Source organism: Etheostoma cragini, chromosome 17 (assembly GCF_013103735.1).
Source record: "Etheostoma cragini isolate CJK2018 chromosome 17, CSU_Ecrag_1.0, whole genome shotgun sequence".
In the NCBI taxonomy this organism is placed as follows: domain Eukaryota; kingdom Metazoa; phylum Chordata; class Actinopteri; order Perciformes; family Percidae; genus Etheostoma; species Etheostoma cragini.
The window spans coordinates 23,013,213-23,031,025 of NC_048423.1; the positions used below are offsets into that span (position 1 = coordinate 23,013,213).

The 17,813-nt window shown below is 42.1% G+C and overlaps 1 protein-coding gene across 2 annotated transcripts in view; it reads right to left on the reverse strand.

The window, feature by feature from the left end:
- LOC117960395 (inositol polyphosphate-5-phosphatase A) overlaps positions 1–17,813 on the reverse strand; it is a 151,008-nt gene that overhangs the window by 49,070 nt on the left and 84,125 nt on the right. For both annotated transcript variants that reach the window (XM_034898273.1, XM_034898274.1), the window contains exons 5-8: positions 15,012–15,075; positions 13,061–13,164; positions 5,281–5,333; positions 3,970–4,089 (exon numbers count right to left, since the gene is read on the reverse strand). In XM_034898273.1, the coding sequence (XP_034754164.1) occupies positions 3,970–4,089; positions 5,281–5,333; positions 13,061–13,164; positions 15,012–15,075 (341 nt within the window). The remainder of the gene's footprint in view (positions 1–3,969; positions 4,090–5,280; positions 5,334–13,060; positions 13,165–15,011; positions 15,076–17,813) is intronic.

Below are 17,813 nucleotides of genomic sequence, written 5' to 3' on the forward strand. Positions count from 1 at the left end.
ACACACACACACACACACACACACACACACAAACAAACACAAACACACAGCCTTGTTACACAATATGATTGGAATATAGCTGCTTATTACAGCTTTTCATTTGGAATGGACACATACATTAGACATCCACACACACAACCTACTCTGGTTAATGCATTCATTCTGGCTTTATGGAGGATCTCCCTGTGATTATCCAGTCCTCCCTCTTGCAGCTCAACATATCTATTGGCTGGAAACTAGCCGGCCTTTCTCTGCTCTTTCAGCCTGTTGTTCTGGGAAAAGCCTAAAGGGAAACATTTAGATTGGAGGGCTCTTTGAGACGCTCTGACAGTTGACTGATGACCGTCCATAAAATGACAAAGCAACGCTGTGTGGTGGCCTGTGCGGCCCACTGCCTCCCCATGGGAAACTAATTGCTTTGAATTGTTAACGGCAACATTATTTTTCTGCCAATCATTGCTTTTCAATGCCCCGAAAATGAGCATGAAACAAGTCTTTTCAGCGAACAAAACAGTTAAATGTCCCCAATGTTGATCAAATTAACTTCAACACTCTGACAATGGACTATATTTGTGTGAAAATAATGGCATGCCACAAAAGACGCCTTTATGCCAGGATTTCACAGTTGTAATGTAAAACTGTTCTCCCCTGAACCGGACCAGCCACTCTGAATAGGGGTTGGAAAAAAGAAACAAACTCCAATACACAAAAGGGTTTTTTTTCGGAAAAGGAAAAAAAAATAACTGTTGATTTTATCTCATGCAATCATTTCACAGGCTCATTTAGCAGCCATGGTAATCATCCTCTAGATCACTTTCATTATGTCAGCTGTGTCACACATAAATAAAGAAATAGGCAGAGTTCTATTACTGCAAACACATTTCTAGCATTCTGTCCCTTAATTTAGCACTTTAGAATTATTCCTTAAATTTAACAAAAAGTCCAAAGAAAAAGTTCTAAAAAACAACAACAGAAATCGAAAATGTTACATTACATTGTGTGCACACCAAAACTATTAAACCTTGAGGCAATTATGAAACAATGATTCTCCACATCAAGGCGTAGCTGAGTCAACAAGGTAAATAATGCTTGATGCAGCCCCCAAGCACATGTTTGCATTTTCAAAGGACAGGAAAACAAGCAGGGGATGCATTTCAAGCAGAGCTTTGCTTTGCTCTCTTGGAAGTGGCCCACACATCAACGCAGACTATAGAGCAGTGCTTTTTTGATGTGACTCAATAGTGAGGCCTGGCTGGCTAAACGCTGTTCCTTCTCAGCATTGTTCCCCCGAGGCCTTGAAGCACTTTGGAGATAAACACCGTTTAGCAGTTAAAAGGGCCACAGAGGAAAAGGCTTATCAGATGTCTTCTCAATGGGCCGTAAGCTGCATTATTAGGCCTGGGCCTCAGATAAGGTGGAGGCTCAAGTTTTGAAGCCCCGGCAGCAGAACTGTGTCCCCAACACTGCCGCTGTGTGATCAGGCTCCTGTTCTGGCTGGCTTATGGAACTCAGCTGGTGATGTGTTCAGCCCACCTCCCCTCCTCTCCCAGCCCGCGATGAGAGATTAGAGCTCAGAGAGGGAGAGAGCAGAGAGAAGAGGGAAGAGGGAAGGAGGGGGGGGGTCGGCTTTAGATATTCCCCCTGTCCCTTTTCCTGCTCTGCTTTCTGGGGGTAGGAGTCAGAGTTAGGACAATGGCCAAAAAGATGGTTCCCAACCAGCCGCTGAATGGGAACACTGTTGGTGGTAGCGCTTCATTCAAAGCCCGGCCCGGGCACATTGTCCTCCCAGATCGGCAGAGGAGAATGGAGTTTGCTGGTGGCTGCCAAAAGGTTAGCAGCTTCTGTGAAAGGACCAGCCCATTATTCACTGCCCTTTACAGAGCCCAAGCACCCTTTGTGCTCCTCCCTTCCCTCTGCACCACCAGCTTTTTCTCACTCCGGTGCTCCGGATCTGAGCCCGACGGATTCCCCCAAAGTGAGCGACTGAGGCGCAATGCCACCACTAACCCGCCCGTGTACCCCTAGCAAGGAATACCCCCCCCCCCCCACACCACCACCGCCACCACCTTGCTTCACACCACTTACCCCTCATCCCCACCCCTGTCAAAAAAGAACCTTTAAATGATATGGCCCAGAAGTAACAACAAGGTTACCATTCACAACACAAGGGGATTTAGAAAGAGGGAGCGTGGAAACTGCCACTCAGCCAACACAATTTCTATTCAATCCCCTCAGCCACCCAGCAAAAACCTCAGAGACCGCGCTATTTAGGTGTGTTTACAAGGGAAGGGGAAATAAATCAACTGAAAAAGCATGATGAAAGCAGAGGAAATACAATGAAAACACTTAAATGTAAGCAGCAACAGCGGTCCTTTTGAAAAGCTGCCATATTCTTTCAATACTCCAGCTTCCCCGTCCATTAAAAGCAGAGCATTCTTAGATCAAATCAAGAATGAAGTACAGGTAAAATATGGCCTCGTTGAGAATACTTTAAAAAGTGCCTCATGATTCATGCACATCAGAAAGCCTGCTGATAATGTATGCCACTTATATATGCATGTAGTTATTCAAAGTGGAGGCGTCAGAGAGCCATGCCATACATTCTGATGTCATCTGAATGGGAGGTCACCTGCTGCGAGGCTTTTATTCTGTTAGCGTGACCAGGTATAGAGCAGGGGTTGCACCGTGCACTCTCTCATTCTGCTCCACTGCAAATGGATATCCCATAAATCACATTAGCGTGGCCTATGAATGGATAACCTGGCCTGTTTGTACAGACGCTTGCTTTACTCAGTGCAGAGTGAGGAAATCATTATGATTACTATTAAGATTCCTAGAGCCTATGCCAGCATAATTAAAAATGCTAAATTTATTCTAAGGGGGGATCCACTTGGTAGCACAAATGTGCAAATGGAATTACAATCTGCCTGTTAGATTATAATAATAAATTCATAGTGAATTGACCATTTACAGCAAACTTTATTTAACTTGTTTTAAATTTCTAATCTACAAAGTTGACATTGCCATTTTAAAAGGAAAATTTCAAAGTGATGGTTTACAAGGTTATGGTCACCTGAATCATCCCTTTTAATATCATGGCAATGAAGTATTTTATGTAGTATTTTCTTATATATTAAGTATATTGGACACTCGACAAATACTTCCAATAGTCTTCCTGCCGGTAGTTGGATAAAAAAAAAACATAAATGTAGGATTACACACACACACACACACACACACACACACACACACACACACACACACACACAGGAAGTGCTGAAAAGTAAGAAGGAATTAGAGAGAGGGACAAGAAAAGAACAGATAAAAAAAGAAGAGAGTTGGGAGTTCACAGACCGTGTAGTGAGTAAGACCCCCTACTTTTACAGACAGATGTAATCCGACCGGTCTAGGCGGAAATCTTTTCCGCTGTACCTCTCCGGCTCTGTCTCACTCTAAGCCTCCATCACAACATCCATACAGGTCTTGCCATGCCAGACAGGGCTGGGAATTATTGATAGCATGCACTACACTTTTCTACACATGTAATTCCTCTTCTTAAACATTGTAAAAAAAAAAAAAAAAAGTATTGTTTTTAAACAGACACAGAGACTACGTAAGGGTTTCAATGCAGAAATGATGGGGAAAACTGCTGATATAGTGTGATTCTTAATGTAGGGATAAATCATAAAATAAGAAAAATGATTGCAATGTTGGAAAACCAGCAGCCGATCAGCAACACAGCAATATGTACGTCATTTGGACGCTTATTCGCACTTTTTGCGCTAAAGTTCTTAATCAAAAGAAAAAGAAATTCAGTAAAAAACATAAAATAAAAAATATTTTAACGACACAGGGAGTGAGGCAATGACTTATGGTCTCATCTCAGTGAGAAGAAAATGGTGTTCCAGAATGCGAAACGGATGAAAAAGCTAAGAGCAAAACAGAGGGGGTGTCCGGCGTGTACAGTACCTGTCTAAGACGTAGCCCAGCGCCTTCTGCCTGGTCCCGGAGTAGACCGAGGGGCTCTTCTCCCACGCTACCAAGTTGGAGGCATCATGGAAAAGGTGGATGTTGACCAGATCAAATGCACTGGGATGAAAAGAACACCGTCGTCAACCACAGCATCAGAAATGCCCACTCGAAAACACGTGAAGTTTCATATGTAACGCAGAATAACAAAATAATTGCTGGTTTTTATTTTCTAATAAATTGGTCAACTGCATTAAGACTTTTAACAGTTATCAGAGGCAACGTAAGCATTGATAAAAAGCTCAGTGTGCTTATAATAAGGTTTTGGAATCAAACTCTAATCCTCAGAGAGAGAGAGAGACAGAGAGAGAGAGAGAGAGATTTGTGATTAAATGTAGTACAGTAACAAGGATGTATTTTTGTCATTGACATTGTCATATCTTTTCCTGAAAAAAAAACCACACACACACACCCTTCTTATAAGGGGGAAAAAACAAGTGCTATCTAACCCCGGCCCACCAACACTACACATTAGCGCAGATATTACTACAGTACATAAAAACACTAATCTACTTTATTTCAGTTTGTCCTGTCAAGGAAGAGCAAGATAGTGAATGTGCAGTGATGAACACCTCCCTGCTGATCCTATCAATCTGTTTTGTTAGCGTTGTGTTCGGCAGGGTGACCCAGAGGAATTGGCCTTATCTCAAGGGGGGTTTATTCGGCAGTGACATCCTGAACAAATGAATAGACGCGTGGCTTAGGCTATCTCTGTCCATCGCATCTCTGATCTGATCTCCCTATTCTTCACCAGCCTCTTTCTCTACGGCTCTTGTCAAACGTTATGCCTCTAGTTAATGCTTACAGCTTTGGCTCTTTAGTTTTCATGTCATCCTTCTATTAAATTACAATCCCACCCTGCTCTTCCAATCCCCTGCTCTGCACACTGGAAGCCAGTTTGTATTCATGCCGTACAAGTTCAATTGCCTGTCATGTTTGTAGTCATCTGTCATATGCAACTGCTTGACTAACGCGGTTACATCTAATCAAATCCCTGCGCTCTTCTGTGGCACACTGTCCAGAGAGGGTTCAGCAATGGAACTCACTCTGTCTCTCTCTGTGTGTGAGACCCTTCACACAGCCCACTGGGGCTACATATTACATAAAAAGGAAGGAAAAAAAAAAGAAAAAGGAAAAAAAGAAGCCGGACATGACTGACATGGTTAGATACATCTCTAATCACAATGATACAGTGGTGATGATTCAGGGTTGAACAGAGATGAGGTGGGATGTGTCACTGTGGGGACTCACCAGTCAGCCAGGGCCCATCGAGTTCTAATGAATCCCTTTCTGGACCACTTGCACTGCGGAGACGGAGAGACTCAGTTTAGCACGACATTGGTAGAATGGGACATTAGTAAGGATTCAGGCGACACAGAAGACAGCCAGAATGTGGAATGTCTCCACTGTCAAGTAACAATGTCCATCATCTTGGAGCACAATTTCACATTTTGAACTATTAGGTTATATTTTCATTCTAAAAATGTACTCTTGTAGTGAATTACAAGGGCTTCCATTGAATAAAACTATTGGAAGATTTTAGATTCAATACTTAATTGCCATGCAACAAAGTTGCTATGACGTTGGTGCAGTGTGCTCATAGCGCTCAGCATTCAATACCCATTAAAACCACCAAAAGACACATCTCCCCCCCCCCCATAAAAAGGTTAGTGATGGATAGCTACAGATTCAAATCAATATACAGCAGACTAATAATCTATTAACAAATATAACATTAGCAGTGGTGGAAAAATAAACCTAAGTTTACGTTTGAGGCACTTGTACTTTCCTTAATTAAATACATTTGATGCTACTTTATACTTATACTTCACTACATTTCAGAGGGTTTTATTGCACCTTTTTCTCCACAACATTTAAAGTATCTGAGAGATATATTAATATTAAGCCAAAATGTAATTTACATAATGCCACTCAAAAAAGGCCCATGGTGCATAGTAAGTACCTTTACTTTAAAAACATATATTATATTGTGCTTACAAAGTAACACATTGAGTAACTAGAGTAGTATTTCTACCACTTTATGTGTGTCAATTGACTTTATTGACTTTTATGACTTTTCATAATTGATTAGGTGTTGATGTTATTTTTCCAGGATCTCAGTAGGGAAGATTTGCTGCTTTCTTTTATGTAATATGTTAAAAGTAAATGAAATATCTATCTCATGTTTTAGACAGCTGCACAAAATGTGATAACATTAAGTTGGACTTATAGTAAGGACTATTTTGAGTGACATTTTATGGACCAAAAGAATAACAAAATAATTCACCGCATGAAACGCCATGAATAATCATTAGTTGCAGAAGTATTCAGATCCTTTACTTCAGTAAAAATAGAAATACCATGGGCTAAAAAAACTCCCTTGACTAGTAAGCGTCCTGCATTAAAAATGCTACTAAGTAAAAATCTAGTAGTAAAGAATAATCCGCAAAATATAAGTACCAAATGCACTTTACTATTGAACTATTGTTAAACTATTAATGCTTTATACAATTGGATAATTAAGTTGTAATGTGTTAATGTGATGTAAATTTTAGATACTAATACATACACAACTGGTAAGTAAAGTAATAGTAAGATATATTTTAGAAGGCCGTCATAGGTTTTATTTGTAAAAATCATAAACTGAAAAGTACTTAGTAACTATATAAATGTAGTGTCATAAAAGTGCTTCTCTCTGAAATGTATAGCAAAATTAAGTATGAAGTAGCATAAAATGGAAATACTCAAGTTAAGTATAAGTATGTCAAAATTGCAATTAAGTACTAAATATACCTAGATATTTCCACCGGTGATACTATGTAGACAGGACGTTTATTTGAATTAATCTAGACGGTACATGTACAATCAACATTTCAAAAGTTAGTTTTATAATTTCTCATAAGTTTCTTTGCAAGATGTCTGATAAATACTGCAGAGAAGGGTTTAAATGAAAGGCTTCAAGACAGAACCTACAGTACAGCTTGCAGGTGAGACTTATAGAAAATAGAAAGAGCATTCAACTCAACATAGACATCGAGTACGCAGCTGTTTGATCAGATCCCACCATCCGGGAGTTAACTGTCCAATCACAAGTCCAAAGACTTTTCTCAAACAGCACATGATTCGCCATGGAGCTGGTTATTAAATGAGAGACAAATTGATATTGCGAGTGTTCTCCTTCTGAATAGATAAATAAGTCCCTCTCGTTTTCTGTCGATCTCTCTCTGATACTCCTAATGGGGAGTTAACTGCAATGATGAATAAACTAATTATGGGCCAGGTCACATAATTACAAATTGACTAATTTTATTTAAAAAACTCAGATGCAAATTAAAAGGCTAAGAGGTATTTGATTGCACCTCACATCCTTCAATCTGCATTAGTGCAAGATTAACTGTATCAAATTGAATTACATTAGCATACTTGAATTAATCCATACTGCCTCCGCAGGATGTATGGGCCCAATTATAACTCGCTGTCCCAATATTGTGACTTTGAAAAGAGCAAATGGAATTAGATGTGAGTGTCACGGTGCGGCGGAACACATTGACCTTACACCAAGTAAAAATGTTTCAAACAAACTAAATCAGGATACATCGGAAAGATAAACAAAAGCAATGAGTGTTGGGTAATTGCATTCATGTGTTTATGTACACGTATATTCAATTACAAGTTCACTATATTAAATAGAAAATCCATAAATGTGATGCACTGTGGGCGTTTGTTGATGCAAAGTTGAGTAAAGAAAGTCTGAGAGAGGGGAGGATGAGGAGGGGCAAGATGAAGAGAAAGTGTTTGGGTGGGGGTGGGGGTGGGGGTGGGGGGGGTTGATGCTCAGTGGCCATACAAGCTCTGACTGCAGCCAGAGACGTTTAATCTCGATTTAATTTAAAGAGCCATTAACTACAATCGCAGCATTAAAATCCATCACTTCCTTGACACCCGGCCCCAGATTGCCCCATTTCCTCCACGTATGACTGATTGACCCCCTGCTTCATCGCTTGCTTATAAACATGGCACCACACACACACACACACACACAGACACACACCCCCCAATCAAGTGGAACAAGTATCTTGTATCTATAATTTCAGAAAGTAAGAAAAGAAAATACACTCGGCTGTCTCTTTTACCCAATTTGAGTGTTTTTATTTTGTAATGGGAGTCCAGTTAAGATTATTATCTCACACAATCAATCAAAGTGTGGAAGAAGAGTCTCTCTCTCTCTCTCTCGCTCTCTCTCTCTCTATTGGTTGACATGATGACATCATGATTTGGTTGCTGCAGCTGATACTGAAGCAGAGATGACACAGATGCTGTCCAGCCCCATTTAATCTCCTGCTGAAACATCATCATCATCCCCGCTCCATCCCCACTCCCCCCTACACACACACACACACACACACACACACACACACACACACACACACACACACACACACACACACACACAAACACACAACAAAACATCTTCTTAAAAACAGATGCATTCAGCCAATATATTCTTTGCTTTGCTATGTCACAGTCATTTAGAACAGAAGACATATTTGGATGAAACGGAGAGGTGACATGTAATCATATGGTAGATCAGGTTGGGTGGCTATAAAGAGTCAGTGAGAGGGGACGAGGGGTGGGAGTCAGTGAGAGGGGACGAAGGGTTGGAGTCAGAGGGCGACGGTAAAAGGTCACAAGGCTCGGGGTGACATTGGCTGACCGTGCACAGGTCAGCGATGGCGTCTCCGCCCATGACAGTGATGAACGGCGGCTACACAGTGGGTCACATCCAGAAGGTGTCAGGCAATGCATATAGGGGCTGACCGCAACACACACACACACACTTACAGGATGAGACAGACGGAGAGACAGACAGGGGAAATAAAAAAACAAAAACAAGATGGGGTGATTGAGGGAAGTAGGACCATCAGATTCACTGGAAACCACTATTCAAAACTCCCTTATTGTGACCAATGGAAAATTACGCTCCTATTAAATGTCAAACACGACACACACACACACACACACTTTGCGAAAAAAAACACCCTCAACGCTTCCCGGTCCATCCCGATCCTTTGACCTTTCTTACATTTCTGCTCAAAGTCCGACCCCCATAAATAATATTATGACGGGGTGATGTTTGAAGGGGGGGTGTGATAGAAGAGTGCAGTGCAGGGAGGGGGTCGAGGTGGGGGTCACACAAAAGCCCTGTGACAGAAATGCACTGTGAGTAATAAGTAATACACACAAACGTTGATTGATTTGAGCGCCGGTAGACAGTCACATTTATCTTTATTCCATCATCTAGGGGGGGCCCATCAAATAAGAGAGGGCCTCACATAGGGTTTATTTGGCTGAACAGCACATGTGTGTGTGTGTGTGTGTGTGTGTGTGTGTGTGTGTGTGTGTGTGTGTGTGTGTGTGTGTGTGTGTGTAAAGATGCAGAACATGTGCAGAGAGCAGTCTCCTGTCATTGTCACCACTCAAATTTCGCAGCAAAGACGATGTAGGAAGATTTCATACGGCAAATTCAAGGAGATGAAAGAAAAACGATGGATTTAAACAGCCCAGATTGGATTTTTGCAAAAGGGTTCAGGGGACAATCAATATAGTTTTCCTGATCCTTCTGTATACCAGAAAAAAAAATGAGCGTGCAAAGCCTTCATCTAGCTTTGATTTCAACATTATCCCCTCATTTATGAGCTCTTTGCAGTCTCGTGGATCACGCCTGTCACGGAGAACAGCATCGGTGTCACAGGTGTCTTGTCTGGTGATAAATGCAGAGAGCATTTTACAAGCAATGCCAGTTTAAATGACTTCATCTCCTTAACGTACGCATCGCATCTGTGAATCACGTACGGCGTTTTAAATCAAAGGGGAAAAACATGAGAGAAGTTAACTTTCATCGGGGGCAGAACTTGAAAGTAATCACAGCCCTGTAGCAGAGCTTACTACAGAGGGCACTAAAAGGGTATGAAAAGTCAATGCTTTTATGGACACGCTCACGGTGCCAAACAACAAATACAAACTCATATCGATGTTGATCTACAGCCTGTCCGCTATCGCCTCCCCTTCTCTTTTTTTCTTTTCTTCCAACGGCTGTGTTAAACAATCAATAGCAAGGGCACATTAAGGTCCGGGTCGTATACTTTATTTATATAAGGCAATGACAAATCCTTATGATGCAATGGTTTTTGGAGGCATGTATGACTGCGCCAAACAAATAAATATATTAATGCCCGCTGGGGAGGTGGAGAGATTGACGGAACAACGGGAAACGACAAGCCGTCCAAATACATCACGGCGACCTTTCAAAAGAAACGCGCCCGTGATTTTGTCCACTTCCTTCTTATTCAGCATTTCAATTAATGTCCCTGCTTTTCTCTCCTCCACTTACAGCTATAACTCAGAGCGGGATTATGGAAAGAACTGATGTTTTGCATTCGGAGGGGTTGTCACTTAAATCAGAATCAAACTACCGTAGGAGCCGAAAAGGGCCACAAGCAGGAAGTGTGGTTTTACCCAGTATTTAGTTTTATGACTTTTGAGTTTGAGTCGCTTTTAAAAAGCTGAATTTGAAAGCATGATGTAGGTTCGATGACAATGGATATTTTTCCAAGAAAAGGTCTTGCTGGTTTCATTTCTGCTGTCTTTCCACACTGGTTGGACATTAGTTTTCACCCTCTGCACTGCAGCTGAAACAATTAGCAAATCAATCAATGATTCAACAGACAGAAACTGAATCTGAGGCTATTTTAACTGACACTATTTCATTAATTACGACTATTTAATTTAGAATATTTAACTATTTTATACAAGTATTTGTTTACTCTTCAAGTCAAAATGGCTGGGAGATGTGCGTATGTTCTGCTTTTCTCTTTTTTATTTCAGTATAAATTGAACGTCTTTGGGTTGTGGACGACATTAGAAATTCGACGACCTCACAAAGGTTTCTGGGAAACTGTGCTCTCCAAAATAATTTGCGGCTTTATCAATAATTACAAAAATTAAACAGTTACAGCCTGTACAGTACTGCGTGAGGATCTCCAAATGTGGGCGCGCGTCATGTGTCCAAACCACCACGCACCACTCAAGTGCAGTGAAATGCACTAAATGACAATTGGTTTCTCTGTTATACAAACACGCCAAGCCCTCCCACCATGATGTCATCAGCAGCTCGCTCAGTGACACTTTATTAATGGGGGACTGTAAAGGGAAGACACATGCAGAGAAACACACATCAGTCTCCCAGCGGCCACCTGAGCTGCCTGCTGTCACTCTCTAACCTTCCTCAGAGGATTCTGTCTGACAAAGTGGATGAATTTCAAACACACATCTCATTTTTTTCTCTCAGTGAGAGTTAATTATGAGCATGTAGACAAGATGCCTCTCTTTGTTGTTAATTTCAACTTCATTGGGGTATCTTCCAATGTTTGTTTTAGTAATTACCCCACAAGTCTAAGGCTACATGACCCGGTAATGAGTGCTGGGACTCAGGCAACTGGTTTGGGACCTTGTGTGGTGTTCTGTCCGGTCCAAGATTCCCGTGTAATAGGATTCCTCAAAGCTGCAGATGGATGGCGAATCTAGGCGGTTTCATCTACTAAAAGAGGGCATAAATCACTAGCGGAGGAAGCGGGGACGAGGCAGGGGTTATCACCAGTCTGCCTCCCTCCTGAGAGCTTTGCATTAAAGCATTAGTGAAATTAATTCATCTTTCATAAGAGGTTTGAGCAGTATCTGTGATCTATGATAACAACCAATTTCTCACTACGGAGGGGCCGGAGGAGGGAGAGAGGGAGGGAGGGAGGCGGGAGAGAAAGAAAAAAAAAATACTCTGCGACCCTGATAGACTACACAAATCTGCTCTTTTTAAATGGGCTAACATTATCTGGAGTGCTGCTCTCTGGAGCATCATCCCAGATTCATATCCCAGCCGGGAAAGAGGCATTAATCACCGGGCAAAACTTTTCTCATCTGCCCCCTCCCACCCGCACCTCCTTTCTCTCTACATCACTCCCCTCATCCCTCTCACGCTGTGCCATGCCAGGTTTGTTTTGTGGTTTGCTTTGCTTGTCCTGTAAACGCAGAACAATGCTTTTACTGTAATCATCTTAAATGGCTTTGCGCCTCAATCAGTGTAATTGGTTTTAGATCATCTCTGGAAAGGGAAAGTGGCAAACCTGAGACATGAAGATGTGTGTGTGTGTGTGTGTGCGTGTGTGTGTGTGTGTGAATACATATGTTTGCGAGTATGTCTAGGGTGGCCCAGGGTGGGGAGTCCTGCAGTGTGTGAAAGAGACGGAAATTGGGGGGAAGTGTGTGAAGGGGGCCGTATCCATCTGTTTTGCATATATTTGCAGAGGCGATCGTCGGAGCATGGTTGACAGATGAGTGGGGAGTGCGAGGATGACACACGGGCGGTCGTGCTCTTTATTACTATATCAGCACAGCTATGCTCAGCTCCCCTCTGATAACACACCACGCCGGAACCCGGAAACTGAACACAGCGGAGTGAGCAGAGAATTGCTCCACGGGACGCGGCAGACACGACGAGGACTTTCTCCATTTCAAGATTTGAATTTTTTGACTGATTTGTCTTCAAATCAGCCATGTGTCCGCTGGCTTTTCTTGAAGCGGAAAAGAGAAAAAGAAAATTGGACTCTAAAACACAAAAGATACATAGAAAATGAAATGGCTTTTGAAAAAGCCATTAAAAAAGGCCAGGGAAAGAAATCTCTTTTTTGTATAAATTATTATCTGAAGTTTGACATTTAAAAAAAGAAGACTCGGTGGTTCAGATACATTAGAAGATTTCTATTTCAATCTTGTTTGCGGGAAAAATGAATCAAAATTAATTTGATTATGTCTTATTTTAACTTAGCAGCTTAATTAAACCTGCATATACTGCATACAATGTGAAAGAGCTGTGTTAGTGGGTCATGCCACACCTCCCCCTCTTACTGTGATATCTGTCTCAACTGTCTCAGCAGAAAGCACCATCAGTCAGTCAGCTGTGCTTATCACATCAACCCACCTCAGGAAAGTAGTCCTGTGGAAACTTCTCCTTCTCCAGCGAGGGTGTGCTTTCCACTGTCTCCGAGTAGGTCTCCTTCCCAACAACCTTCTTGAATTTATTGGCTAAAGTGGCGATGCAGAGGAAACGGACGGAGGTAGAAAGAAAGGGGAGAGGGGGAGGAGGTGGAGAAACAGAGCAAGGAAAAGGCAGAAAGAAAGGTTTAGTGTTACAAACATGGCAGGTTAATTTGTTGGAGACCCCACGTGTGAGTCTGACTCTTCTGATACAATTAGAGCTCACGCGAAGCCAGAGCAACTTTGGCTTCCGCAGACAACTGCACCACCTGCTGGTCAGAAGGCAGATCTCTGGATTCAGCTGGAGAGGTCACAACACTGGTCAAATGAATGAAAACCAATGATTCTGATCTCACATGAGGACTGCTGAAGTTTGTGAACATCCAGAGCCCTCTGTATTTACCATAACATAAAGATGAAATAACTGCATACCAGTTCCTCTTCCTTTTGACTTTGTACAGTTGGGCTGGGCCATATGGAGAAAATCAGATATTCTTTACCAGATACATCAATGTTGATATTGTGGCGATATTGTAGGCTTGACAAATGATGCTTTTACAAAATATTTGCACAATGAAATTCAGTGTCAGTATCAGAATTGAGGATGTAATGACTAAGTGGGTAGATGCAAATTCAGTTAAGTTCAGAAAATCATAACTTCACTGTAATGCAGACTTTCAAACCAGGAAAAGACAACACTTATGTCATATTACAATATCCAAAATCTATACAATATCTTGTTTTGTAACACAATATTGACATAATATCTATATTTGCCCATCCCTATTGTACAGTATGGACAACCTAGTACACGACTAGCTGCCCTGAAAGGTGTTGGTATTCCTGAGGTTAAAGGGTTCATAATGTGCAGGTACTTCCTTAGCCCAAACAGGATCCACATCAGGGTTTTGTGTGATCTCTGTTAGTCTTCCAACGCATGTTGGTCATTTGTGATTTTGGACAACATATAAATAACGTGGCCACAAAGTAAAAAGTATCTCGTGTATAAGCATTGCTGTCAGGAGTGATTTGACTAAACGAGAGTAAAGGGAGAACTGGTGTCAGTTTGGCGTGTACCAATTTATTCTTGTGATACAAAAACATAAAATAAATGTGATCAATTGTTGATTTTCAGTTTGGTTGTGTACAAAGGCCAGTAGGAAAAAGCACGTGTGTACATAATAACAGGAATAATGGCTGAATTCCATTTAGCTGCTTTCTGTTTCAGCGTCACAGCTCACTGAGACACACTAAAAGAACAACGCTAATTTTGAGTTACACCTGTGCTTTTCCCGCCATCACAAGTCAAGATGTATGCTGGGAAAAAGGCTTGTGACAAAAAGCACAAAGCCACACAGAATGTACAGTAGTTTATGTAATTCTGACTTCAAATCAAACCTTTGAAGTGTGTTGTGTGTGTGTGTGTGTGCATGGGGAGTGGTCCTCTCCCCTGCCTGCGCCCTGTCCTTCACTGGGGTAACGGGTGCTTATGCTGACTTGGGTCTAATAGGAAGCGAGGCGCCTCCACATCTATATCCCTTCTTTAATTAGCGCGGCCGCCGGACCCCGGGGCCCTCTGACACCGCAGCCTGATGGGACCGCCGTAACTGTCCAATAACCCGCCACACACTATTACTGTAGGCCCGAAATCTTATGAATTAAATCCTAATATTAATAAGCATTACCATTCTGTCCCCCTCCCTTTACATTATCCTCAAAGCCAATCTTAGCTCGCTGCTTTTTGATGGAAGCGGGAATAGCCTGCAAATGGTTGTGTGTGATATGCAGGGGTGGGATGAGGGGGCACGGCGTGAGGATTTCACTTCGACACAGTGCTGCTGGTGATGTATGTGTGGAAGTGTGTTGGAGGGGAGGAGGAGGAGGGTGGTGCTCACCTTTGAAATCAAACTGGTGGACGTTTTTCAACGAGTCGTGGATAAAGTAGAAACTTCCGAGAGCCTGCAAGAGAAAAAGGTATTTTGTGAGGCTGGAAACTAATTTTCAAGGTACTTATTTCTTTACTGGATCAAACTTTATCACTTCACAGATGTATTCTCCACATTATTGGCTGAATAATAACAACATACTGTATTTTACACCATTTCTGCATAATCATCTAACCTGTTTAAGAGCTACAAATCATCACATTAGTTGCGTGGTTTCCAAGAACTGTTCCATAGCCTTTTCACAATGTTGAGTGTGCAAAGGATTGACCTGATGTGAGAATGCTTGACTAATTAACTGGGCTTAAAGTATACAGCCTCACTCTTCAACACACTCCACAGCACACTTCCCACAGCTCCGCTCAATGGGGAGGCTCAAACACTACACACCATCAACTACACAACAACAGGTGCAACATGGTCTCAGTACAGTACACTCAGTGCTGTCTCTGCACACCCCATTCTCTGGCTCAGAGTCTTCTAATGTGGCGAGTCAACAATTTGAGCATTCAAAGGACACATTCAGATGGACTTTTGAATGAGCAAAGATCAACTTCAATAGGCTTAAAATCTTAATTTTCCCTGTGAACAATCAGGGAAACTTTCCCAGTCGGTGGACGAGCCAATCCAAGTCTGTGGGAAGAAGTGAGAGTCGTGCAGAGGGAGGGGGGGATTTGATGCGGTTCACAGTCCACTACACTGCTTTCTGTTGCCCTCTTCACATTTAGGGCAAATAGAGGCAAAGCTCAAGCTCAATCCCCTGTGTCTTTGAGATAGCAGACCTTTGGCTCGGGATAATTCGGAGTCTCTTCGGAGGGAAAATGGCAAAAGACAAAGCTAGACAGAATACAGTGAAGATGCAAGGTAAGAGAAAATGGGAGATAAGACTTAGGTACAGTAAAAGAAAGAGGAGTGACAAAGTGGGCTTGGAGGGGTGTGATCAAAAGGCGGAGAGATCTGTCGAAGAAAAAAAGGCTCGAGGCATGAAGAAGGATTTCATTTGGAGGGTTTTCCCGTGTTTTCCTATTGAAGGCGGGTGCAGACGCCTCTCTCCGGCGCGCTGGGGGAAGAGTTTGGGCCCCGGCCCGGTCTCTGCATTATTTATGAGCGCCGGCACATCTTGAGATTAAACATTTGCTGATTTGTCAAAAGCACAAACATGAGGTCCTGCCCATCTCCTTGACATATAAGTTCAGCCGACGGAAAACACTGTCGCACATTTAATTGATGAAAACAGCGGCTGGTGACCCGAGCCCCCCGCCGCGCTCTCCTCCCACCCTCACTCATTCCTTCTCCTGTTCTGACGGAGGACAGAGGGGAAGAGGGGAGAGGGAGATGGGGTTGCGAGTATGAGAGGGGAAGGCATTGGGCGAAGGCAGGACTCAAGGTTACAGCTTCCCATCGCGAGGGGACGGCTTCCAGGAAGGCCGCCTACACGCATGTGTGCTCACTTGTCTTTATGTTCTCTTTCACCTTAAAGTGCCAACGACAGACTTGGAGACAGAGATGGATCGGAGGACAGGCCGAGGGAGGGAAAACCGGGCTATTTGTCAAAATGGTGCCACTACGCTAACCGCTGCCGTTTGTGTAAATATTTCAGTGGGCAGTCGGGTGAAAATGACTATTTTGAAATACGACACATGAGATAGATAAGTGATCAAATGATATACTTTGCATTATTAGAAATTAAATATTAGAAGAACTGCATTTTCTCTGGAGAGTCAAAGTACTACTGCTGAAACAATTAGGTGAATAACTGATCCGTTGGTTGACAGCAAACGAATAGACAAAAATACTTACAACTGATTAATGGTAATGGTTTATGAATAAAAAATGTTAATGATTCACAGCTGCCCTAACATAAAGATGAGGATATTTTGCTATTCTCTGTTAATATACTATTGTCAATTGACTATCTTTGACAAACAAAAAGCTACATTTTTCACCTTGGGCCTTATGCTCTTTGCACTAATTACTGACTTTTCTCAAAACAAAATCATTCACCTATTAGTTGAAAAATACTTGATTTGAAAATAATCATCCGTTGCTGCCCCAAGGAGTACACTCACTTTTATACTTTACCCAAAAATCCGATTAATGACTGCAGGGAGTCTTGAACAACTATATATATATGAAAATAAATACAAAATTAAAGACCTTTAGAAATAAAGGACCAAATCCTTCACTCTGATTCTGTTGCAGTGCGGCTGATCCCTGAACATCCCCTCGATGCCAACAAAAAACAAACTTAATATGACATCAAACAAATCGGCATGAATCAATTCTCAAATAAATGATAAACAACTATGCTTAAGTGGCTAACCGTGTAATCGCAAAGATCTACTTAACCCTCCACCCTAATAAATATTTATTTGACATCAGGGTTCAGAAGCTAGCAGCTGCTGGGCTCCTTCTCCTCTCCTCTGCCTCCCTCCTGCACTCTTCATGAAGAAGCTATTATATTAGCAGGGCGCAATTAATCCATTTGTCTCCTTGCATGACAGGCTCAAAATATTCATTAGGGCTGGACTGCGCTGACAGGCCATGCTTATCTTTTACCAGTAGCTTTACAATGGCCTGTGTCAAGCGTATGTTTGTCACGTCCCTCTTTATTGATTAGCTGCCAGATTCACTTGAAATAATTAAAAGTATATTTTACATATTTATAAACCCCACTGCCACGACTGCTACTTAATTTTCCATTAGTAAAATGCAGTCTATTACGTGCACCATGAGGGCTGCAGAGGAGGAGGA